The sequence below is a fragment of the Arachis ipaensis genome, chromosome B9 (genome assembly GCF_059453495.1).
Source record: "Arachis ipaensis isolate K30076 ecotype BB chromosome B9, ASM5945349v1, whole genome shotgun sequence".
In the NCBI taxonomy this organism is placed as follows: Eukaryota; Viridiplantae; Streptophyta; class Magnoliopsida; order Fabales; family Fabaceae; genus Arachis; species Arachis ipaensis.
Window position 1 is genome coordinate 154375866 of NC_142444.1, and position 9871 is coordinate 154385736.

Below are 9871 nucleotides of genomic sequence, written 5' to 3' on the forward strand. Positions count from 1 at the left end.
CTTGGTTCAGGTAATACCAATACAGGTGCAGTAGTCAACCTGTGCTTCAATGCCTGGAAACTCTCTTCACATTCCGGAGTCCAGATAAAAGGTGTATCCTTCCTAGTCAACTTAGTTAAAGGTAAGGCGAGTTGTGAAAATCCTTTAATGAATCTGCGATAATACCCTGCCAAACCTAAGAAACTCCTGATCTCTGTCACTGAAGTTGGTCGCTCCCAATTCATCACTGCTTCCACCTTAGCAGGATCCACAGCTATCCCCTGCTTACTCACCACGTGGCCGAGAAACTTCACTTCACTCTTCCAGAACTCACATTTAGATAGCTTAGCATATAACTTCCTGTCTCTCAGAATTTGCAGCAAAGTTCGCAAATGATCAGCATGTTCCTCTTCAGTCTTAGAATAAACAAGAATGTCATCAATGAAGACAATAACAAACTTGTCCAGATACGGTCGAAAAATCCTGTTCATATAATCCATAAATACTGCCGGGGCATTAGTTAACCCGAAAGACATCACTGTATACTCATAATGACCATAACGGGTTCTGAAAGCAGTTTTCGGAATATCCTCGTCTCTAACCCTTATCTGATGATATCCGGATCGCAAATCAATCTTAGAAAATACACCGGCACCCTGTAACTGATCCATTAGATCATCGATTCTAGGCAACGGATATTTATTCTTCACAGTGATCTTATTCAATTGCCGATAATCGACACACAGCCGCATACTCCCATCCTTCTTCTTTACCAGTAACACTGGCGCTCCCCACGGAGAAACACTTGGTCGGATAAAATGCTTACCCAACAGATCTTCCAGCTGAGCTTTCAGTTCAGTCATTTCTAAAGGCGACATCCTATAAGGAGTAATTGAAATTGGACCGGATCCAGGTACCAACTCAATTGCAAATTCAACCTCTCGGTTAGGTGGGAATTCATTAATATCATCCGGAAACACATCTGGAAATTCACATACAACCGGAATTTGCTCTAAACTCTGATCATCACCTGATACTCCCGCAGTTAATAACATAATACCCTGACATTCGGTTCCAGAACAGTTTACTATCATAGTGTTCAAATAGTAACTATTCACCACAACCGGTGCTTCTGACCCTTCTGGCATAAACTGTATTGACTTCTCAGAACAATCAAGCAAAACATGATTCTTGGATAACCAATCCAATCCCAAAATGAGATCAAGACCAGTCATAGGCAAACAAATCAAATCATGCACAAATTCACGCTGTTGCACTCGAAAAGGAACTTGTGGACATTCTATCCTAGTCACCATAGCTTCATGAGTAGCATTATATACTTTCAAATCATAACCTAAAACCACCATTCTCAATCCTAATTCAAGGGCCTTTTCAAATGCAATAAATGAATGAGACGCTCCTGAATCAAATAAAGCATTTAAGATTTTACCAGCCATTTCACAATTACCTCTAATAAGTGTCTCAGATCCCTCAGCACCAATGGTAGAAGTAGTGTATACTCTCCCCGGCTGTTGCACCCTACCAGTCTCATACTTCTTCTTCTCAGGGCAATTACTGGCTATATGCCCGGGCTGTCCACAGGAATAGCACACTCCAAGTCCTAATCTACACGGAACTCCAGGATGATATTTTCCACACTTCTGACAATTCAGATCCTGCTGTGGCTGCTTCCCAAACCTTTTTCCTTGATTAGCAGTAATATTCGGCCTTCTATAATTACCCTGACCCTGAGTCTGCTGCGGAACAAAGCCTCCACGCTTGAAATTCCTACCTCTCGAAGCAAAGTTCCTCCCTGAAGGCCTCTGAAAAGGCATCCTCAAACTCCCTTTCTCTGCTGCCGCCTTCCTTACACAATCCTCAGCCACCCTACTCTTATTCACTAATTCAGAAAACACCCTGATCTCCATTGGGGCAACGAAGCTCAGAATATCGCTCCGAAGACCTCCCTCATATTTAATACACTTCCATTCAGCAAAATCTTCAGGCGCACCTTGACAGATACGAGAAAAGCGACATAACTCCTCAAATTTGCTGGTATACTCAGCAACAGTCATCTGTCCCTGCTTTAACTGCATTAATTCAAGTTCCTTGGCATTTCTAGCTGAATTAGGAAAGTACTTCTTATAGAACTCTGTCCGGAAAACCTCCCAAGGAATCGCAGCACCATCAGGCTGCAGGATACGTCGTGTTCCCTGCCACCAATACTGAGCTTCACCTTGCAACTGATAAGTCCCAAATTCAACCCATTGCTCTTCAGGAACCTGTTGTGCCTGTAACGCCCTTTCCATAGCCTGAATCCAATTATCTGCATCAGTGGGATTTGAGGTTCCCTTAAAAGTTGGAGGGCAAACTTTCAGAAATGTAGCAAGTGTCATAGGACCGTCTCCATCATTATTGTTCCCATGATTACCCTGATTTATCTGATTACCCAGTGCCTCAGCTGTTGCCTGCATAGCTGCAGCCATATTTCCCAAGACAGCCATAAAGTCTACTGGATCAGTCCCTGTGGGTACAGGAGTAACAGTGCCTGTCCTACCTCTACCTCGCCCGCGACCGCGTCCGCGAGTCGACATCTGGTCCCTATACACACCAAACAAGTGATATTAAGTTGATCAGTCTCAATATCGCAGGTCTAATGCTTTAAGTTCCAAATGCATGCTCACAAACGTTTATGCCATATATATCAATCAGATATCCTAATAGCACATAAACACATAAACAGAGAATGCACAGAAGCACAATCAGTCCGTCTTTCAGGCTCTATAGGAACGAACTGCTCTGATACCATTAATGTAACACCCTACCACACAAAGCTTTACGCTTAAGTCGTAAAACAGAGGTGATGTGGTATTACGACCTCTAAAATAAAATAAGTACATATAATAGCAGAAGAGTTATAATATGCTAGGAGCCTTGAAGGATAGGAAAAATAAAAATCGCGAGATAAAAGCGCAACGCTCAAGGAACGAGTTAACTTGCATGCTAAGAAAACTGTAACTGTCAAACATAAGATAACAGAAGTAGGAATAGAGTGCCAAAGATACAAAATAACAAGCTCCTAACTCAGCCTGCGAAGTCAAGACTGGCCAGAGAATATTTACACATATATACATACATATTCAAAACCCAAAAGTACATACACACAATCCTGCCTCTCCATAAACCTCTAAGAGGATCAAAAAGGACAAGTTATGTGGAGAGAAAGCTAGTACATATATATACATCACTGTACAACAAAACTATCCAGTAACCCCTCCGCTTTAAGAGTCCAGACGACTAACGAGATGGCTCCCGGCCTGCATCTGAAAATCAACAACATAGTATGGAATGAGAACCGAAGGTTCTCAGTATGGTAAAGGTGCCACACACATAATATATAAGGTCCTGGGAATGCCAGAGGCAATCCTAGAACGCCGACACTCAGATTGTAGAACTTAAAATATTAAACAGAAGCCATAAAAGGTGGTTTCCTAAAAATATTTAATCCTAACTTAACTTAACCTTAAATCTAAGTCCTATACTACCATTCCTCCATACCTCCAATTCCATCATGCATTTTCACAGACAAATAAACAGATAAAGGCAAACACAAGAAGGTTACAACTATTGCAGGTAACAAATACACATTTAGCATGGCAAATACAAATAGGCACACCCAATTAGAGCACAAGCAAGTAATTCAAGTAATATGCATATGATGCATGCCTGTCCTATGGCTGATGAGGCTCATCTGTCGGTTATCCAGCCAACCCGACAAGTCTGAATTGTCCTTAGACTGTCCCCCGACGTGCATCCCCAAGAGTCTATGCATAGATTTTTCTCAAATAATCAATATTGCTCAATGGGGGTAACATTCCCGGGAATTTATATAGTGCCCGGTCACACTTATGTCGTAGGGTCAACAGAGTATCGAGTTTTCAACCTGGTACACGTGGTGGCAAGCCATGGCACTTAATCCAGGGAATCTCGTATTTCAGATTATTCAAATTCATAAGCCATATAAATAATTCAATTATAATTCATCAACATCCACATCATTCTCAATTGCATCTCATTCATCATCATACATTAAACATATTCAATCCTTATCCTTCATTATATCACCTCCCATTCCATCCATCAATAGTTTCAATTCAAAACATAATTCATTCTTTTCTAAGAATCAAACTTCAAACTTAAAACATACTCACTATCTTAATAACTCAAAATCAAACCATATAACCTTTAAATCTAAATCTCTTTTAAATAATCATCTAAATAAAATCTCTAATTTTTTATAAAATTTCGGCAGCATCTCCTCTAAAACTCGGACTTTGCCACCCTTTTCGGGTCCAAACCTGCTTTCTTTTCAATTCAACATACCCTTCCTCATCATCATAACAATCACCACAATAAATCTACTTCAAATCAACAATTAAACTCATCCAATATTCAAATCCAACAACCAAAATTCAACTAAGAATCATAGTTCACAAATCCTAGGCTTTTAACACAAATACCTCAAATCAATAATTCACCAAATCATTAGTTAATCAACAAGCACCAAACTAACCATGTTCATCAACAATAACATTCAACATCCAAAATTAATAACTAATTATCCAATAAACTTCAACCAATTATATTCATCGATAAATTACTAAATATTAAATATACACCTGCATTCCAACTTATCCTATGGTCATCTAGCCTAAGTTTTCACAGAACATTATATATTAAATGCAAGAAACCTAAACCATACCTTAGCCGATTTCCACGTAACGACCAAAGCTATTTATTCAAAACCAAAACAGCCCCTCAAAACTCAACTAATCCGCTTCCTCCAAGTTCCAGTATTCACAATTTCAAGCTCCAATTATTTATTTTCAACCTAATACACATTCATAATACATATATACCCAATTTAATACTCAAAGCTCAAATTTAATGAAATTAAAATAGAATTATCGTATCCTCACCTTACCCAAGCTTCACATAAGCAAGAGTGAACGTTTCTCTCAAGCTAATTGGATCCTAAAACATCAGAAATCAAAGAAATTCAATATTCCCACTTAAAATTCGAAAATTGGGGGAAGATGAAGCTGAGAGTGAAATAGCAAGTTACCTATGAAATTGTTCCGGTAGAAATGTAGAGCTCGACGCGGTGAACGCGTGGCCGCAAACGGTGCGGCGATCGGAGCTCGAACGGAGGAATTACGGGATTTGGAACTTTGCCGTAAAGGTTCGGCGTTCCTTTCCTCTCCCTGGAGCTCAGCTGCGTCCTTGAGGAAATGAGGGAAAAAGAGCCCGTGGCTCTTTTTAATGGGCTGGTCCGGTTGGACCGATAGCCCGATTCGGGTCCGGTTCAACCGGTTCGGTCCTTTCGGTCCATTCTTGGACCGTTTTCTTCAAAATTAGTGTCAAAATTCTCGTTTCGATGAGCTCTACCCTATTTTGATATAATATTCGCATTTCTAATCCTCCTTATTAAAAAATAATTTATTAACTAATTATCTACTAATTTAACCGGGGTTTACATCATCAGGCTCAGTTTGGTGGCCGGTGCTCTGTGGAAGTTAGCGTTCTCTTGGCACTTAACGCATTTTTTCACGAACTCCTTGGAGTCCTCCATCATTGATGGCCAGTAATATCCAGCTCGGATGAGCTTCCTCGCTAGGGCTTTGCCCCCGACGTGGTGACCACAGCACCCCTCGTGGACTTCTCTAAGTACGTAGTCCGTCTGATCGGTGTGTAGGCACTTCAGCAAGGGTTGGCTAAGTCCCTTTTTAAATAGTTGGCCTTGTATGATCGTGTATTTGGTAGCCTCCCTTCTTAATACTTTAGCTTCCTTCCCACCTACAGGGAGTTTGCCGTTCTGCAAGAAATCAGTGATAGAGTCCATCCAGGAGGGGCTTATCTTGGTCAGGTGGAGGGCAACTGCTGGTTCTTTCGTGATGCCTTGAATGAGGGACCGATTGCCGGTTCCAGGTTTCGTGCTCGCTAGCTTGGATAGGAGATCTGCCCGTGTGTTCCTCTCCCTCGGAACGTGTTGGACTGTGACCTCCTCAAACTGTTTGCTCAGTTCTTTGACCCTCTCCAAGTACTTCTGCAACAGCGAGTCTCTGGCTTGGTAGCTTCCATTTATTTACGACGTGATGACCTGTGAGTCGCTGCTTACTTCTAGCCTCGTAGCCCTGACTTTCCCAGCTAAGATCAAGCCGCCTAGAAGAGCTTCATATTCTGCTTGGTTGTTCGACACAGGAAACTCGAACTTGACCGATTGTTCGTAGATGACTCCGGCTGCGCTTTCTAAGATGATCCCGGCGCCTTCGGACGTCTGGTTGGAGGCTTCGTCTACATGGAGCTTCCACCGTGTGCCCGTGTCCTCGGTTGGGTCTCCGGTTACTTCCACCAGGATGTCTGTCATTGCTTGCGCCTTAATTGCATGTTGAGGCTCATATCTTAAATCGTACTGGGATAGCTCGATGGCCCAGGTCATCATCCTTCCCGCTAGGTCGGGTTTCTGGAGCACTTGACGAATTCCCTGGTCCGTTCTTACGACCACTTGATGACCTTGGAAGTATTGCCGTAATCTGCGGGAAGAGGTCAGGAGCGCTAGTGCCAGTTTCTCTAACTTGTTGTACCTAAGTTCTGCTCCTTGCGCTTTACTCACAAAGTAAATCGGTTGTTGAACTTTCCATTCTTCCCGCACCAAGACTGCTGCCAGCGCTTCCTCCGTTATAGCTAGGTACAGGTAGAGCGGTTCTCCGACCATGGGCTTACCGAGCACAGGTGGTGTTGCAAGGATCTTTTTGAAATCGTTGAACGCTTCTTCGCATGCCGGAGTCCATTCAAATGCTATTCCCTTTCTCATTAGGTTAAAGAAAGGTAGGGCCTTTGCTGCCGATGCCCCAAGGAAGCGAGATAACGTGGTGAGCCTTCCCGCCAGTCTCTGGACATATTTGACGCAGCCCGGGCTCTTCATTTGGAGTATTGCTTGGCATTTTTCAGGATTGGCTTCCACCCCCCTTTGGGTTATCATGAATCCTAGGAACTTCCCGACCTCCATGGCAAAGGCGCACTTGAGAGGATTGAGCATCATGCCGTGTCGTCGGAGGGCCGTGAACACGTTTTCCAGGTCGCTTAGAAGGTCTTCGGGTCGGGTGGTCTTGGCAAGGATGTCGTCCACGTAGACTTCCACCGTTTTACCAATGATGTCACTGAATATCTTGTTCATCAACCTTTGGTATGTGGCCCCCGCGTTCTTCAGGCCAAAGGGCATTACCTTGTAGCAATAGATTCCTCCTGGCATTATGAATGCTATTTTTTCTTTGTCTGGCTGGTGCATCGGTATCTGATTGTAGCTGGAATAAGCATCCATAAAGCTCAGATACCGGTACCCCGCCGCCGCGTCGACGAGTGCATCAATGTTGGGTAGAGGTAGCAATCCTTGGGGCATGCTTTGTTGAGGTCGGAATAATCCACGCACATCCTCCATTTCCCATTGTGTTTTCTTACCAGGACTACGTTCGACAGCCATCCAGGTCGAGTAGTCAAGTTCCCGGATAAATCCTGCCTCGAGGAGGCTGGCCGTCTGCTTGGCCACCTCTTCTGCCCTTTTCTGTGACATCTTCCTCCTCCTTTGGGCCACTGGTCTGGCTTCTGGCTTGATGACCAAATGGTGCGACATGAGTTGGGGGTCTATCTCTGGCATGTCAGCCGGTGTCCAGGCAAATAGGTCACCATTGGCCCTGATCATTTCTATTAGAGGTTCTTTCAGCTCGTGAGGGAGGTTTCTGTTCACGAAGGTGAACTTCTCCTCCATGTCGCCGACTCTAAACTTTTCTAGGTTCCCTTCTGGTTTGGGTCTCGGCTTGTCGCTGACTCTGGCATCCAAGTCGGTGAGGAACACTCCTGATGCTTCTTTGGATTTCTTTCTTAACGAGAGACTGACGTTGTCACAAGCGACTGCCGTTTCTAGGTCTCCCCTTACAGACCCTACTGATCCTTCTTCAGTTATGAACTTCATTATCAGCATCCTTGTACTGATGACTGCTCCTAGGTCGTTGATGGTCTTCCTCCCTAGGATGATGTTGTAGGCCATGGAGTCTCGTAGGATCACGAACTCTGCCATTACCATTCTTCTCCCTTGGCCTTGTCCCACGGAGGTCGGCAAAGAGATTATCCCGTCCGGCTTGATGAAGTGGTCGCCGAGCCCTACAACGCCGTGCTGGTGAGTCTTTAAGCCGGTGTCCCGTAGGCCCAAGGCGTCGAACACATTGCGGAACATGATGTTCGAGTCTGCCCCGTATCTACAAGGATCCGCTTGATGAGGCCGGTTCCCACTCTGGCCGTAATGACCATGAGAGGGCTTTCCACGACCTCGTCAAACCATTGGTCCTCCGGGCCGAATGAAATGGATGGAAGTTTCTTGGGGCTTCGTGCAGAGGATGTGGAAACCGCCAGGACTTTGGCGTCTTTCTTATGTGCCGATGTCGACCTAGGCACCGCGTTTCTTGCTGTTACTACGTTCACTATGGTAAGGCCATGGTCGTTATCCTCCAGCTCTTGGCGTTGCTTTGCGGCCCGGGTCTTGTCTTCGCCCTCGTGGTCGCGATTCCATCTCCTCGGCTCCCTAATGAGGTGGGAGAACTCGGCTAGCTTTCCATCCCTGATCGCTTGCTCCAGTGCGTCTTTCAGGTTGAAATAGTTCTGTGTCTTGTGCCCGTAGCCCTTGTGGTAATCACAGTAGAGGCTCCTGTTCCCCCCCTGGTCATTCCTTCAGAGGTCGGGGCTTCGACAAGATCCCTTTCTCGGCTATTTGCTGGTAAACTTCCATAATCGGCGCAGTGAGGGGAGTGTAATTAGTGAACTTCCCGACACGAGGAAACGGCCTGGGAGTCTTACTCGGACCGCCGTCCCTAGCGTGTTCCTTTTGTCTTTCTCCGCTCCCGTGATGCCAGGTTTGGTTGTAAGAGGGCTGCCGTTTGTTGGCAGCCACGACTTAGCTGACTTCTTCATCGTTAATGTACTCCCTGGCTACACATTGGATCTCCTGCATTGTCCACACCGGCTTCGTGGTGAGGTGCTTTCTGAAGTCCTCATTTAGAAGTCCGTTCGTCAGGCACAAGCTTGCAACCGAATCCGTCAGCCCGTCGATCTCCAAAGACTCATCGTTGAATCGGTCTAGGTATTTCCTGGTCGGCTAGCCGGATCTCTAGGTCACTGCAAGTAAATTGATTGGGTGCTTTGCCTTTGCGATTCTGGTTGTGAATTGGGCTAGGAAGGCACGGCTGATGTCCGAGAACCTGGTCACCGAGCCCTGCGGGAGGTTATTAAACTACCGTATTGCAGGTCCCGCCAGAGTGACCGGGAAAGTGCGGCACCTTACCTCGTCTCCCACTCCCTCCAGGTTCATTCTGGCTTCGAAAGCCGTGGGGTGCTCCTGCGGGTCTTGGGTTCTGTCGTACCTCATGTCCGTTAGCTTGTCAAAGTGCTTTGGCAGCCGGACCTCAAGGATGGAATGATGGAATAGGGTTGCGCACATTATCACTGGTCCCCGCGTTCTGGTTGTTCTTCCCTCGTCGTCCTCCCGACGAGCGCCCTCGCGGTTTCGCTCTGTGGTACGCCTATCGTGCCTGGTGTAAATGATGGGGTCGTGGCGTCTTCTTGCGCGTCCTCCCTCCCTGGCACTCTTGGTCTCAGACCGTGGGCTAGCTGTTCGTCGGGAGCGGCTTCTCGAGGGGGAGCGGGAGTAGCTCGGTTCGGGAGTTTGTTGACGATGTTCTCGGTCTGTCAGCCGGCGCTTCAGGTCTTGCATCCTGTGACGTAGTTCTTGCATTATTCTGGCACTGTTGTCGCCAGTTCCCCCGAAGGGGCGCCTTTCGGGTGA

General features: G+C 45.7%; 1 protein-coding gene across 1 annotated transcript; it reads right to left on the minus strand.

Moving 5' to 3' along the window:
- Nucleotides 1-5512: 5512 nt before the first annotated feature.
- LOC148546861 (uncharacterized) lies at nucleotides 5513-8113 on the minus strand. The gene is made up of 3 exons (XM_088499404.1): nucleotides 7469-8113; nucleotides 6140-7333; nucleotides 5513-6085 (listed from the first exon to the last, which is right to left on the minus strand). The coding sequence occupies exons 1-3, from the start codon at nucleotides 8111-8113 to the stop codon at nucleotides 5513-5515; spliced, it is 2412 nt and encodes an 803-aa protein (XP_088355530.1).
- Nucleotides 8114-9871: the final 1758 nt, after the last annotated feature.

Excerpts from the sequence above, each read along its gene's own strand:
- LOC148546861 (XM_088499404.1), bottom strand. The coding sequence starts at position 8,113 with ATGGCAGAGTTCGTGATCCTACGAGACTCCATGGCCTACAACATCATC. Across the intron at positions 7,334-7,468 it reads CACAATGGGAAATGGAGGAT|ATACCGATGCACCAGCCAGA; the intron begins GTGCGTGGATTA and ends AGCTACAATCAG. Across the intron at positions 6,086-6,139 it reads AAGTAAGCAGCGACTCACAG|AAGTACTTGGAGAGGGTCAA; the intron begins GTCATCACGTCG and ends TCGCTGTTGCAG.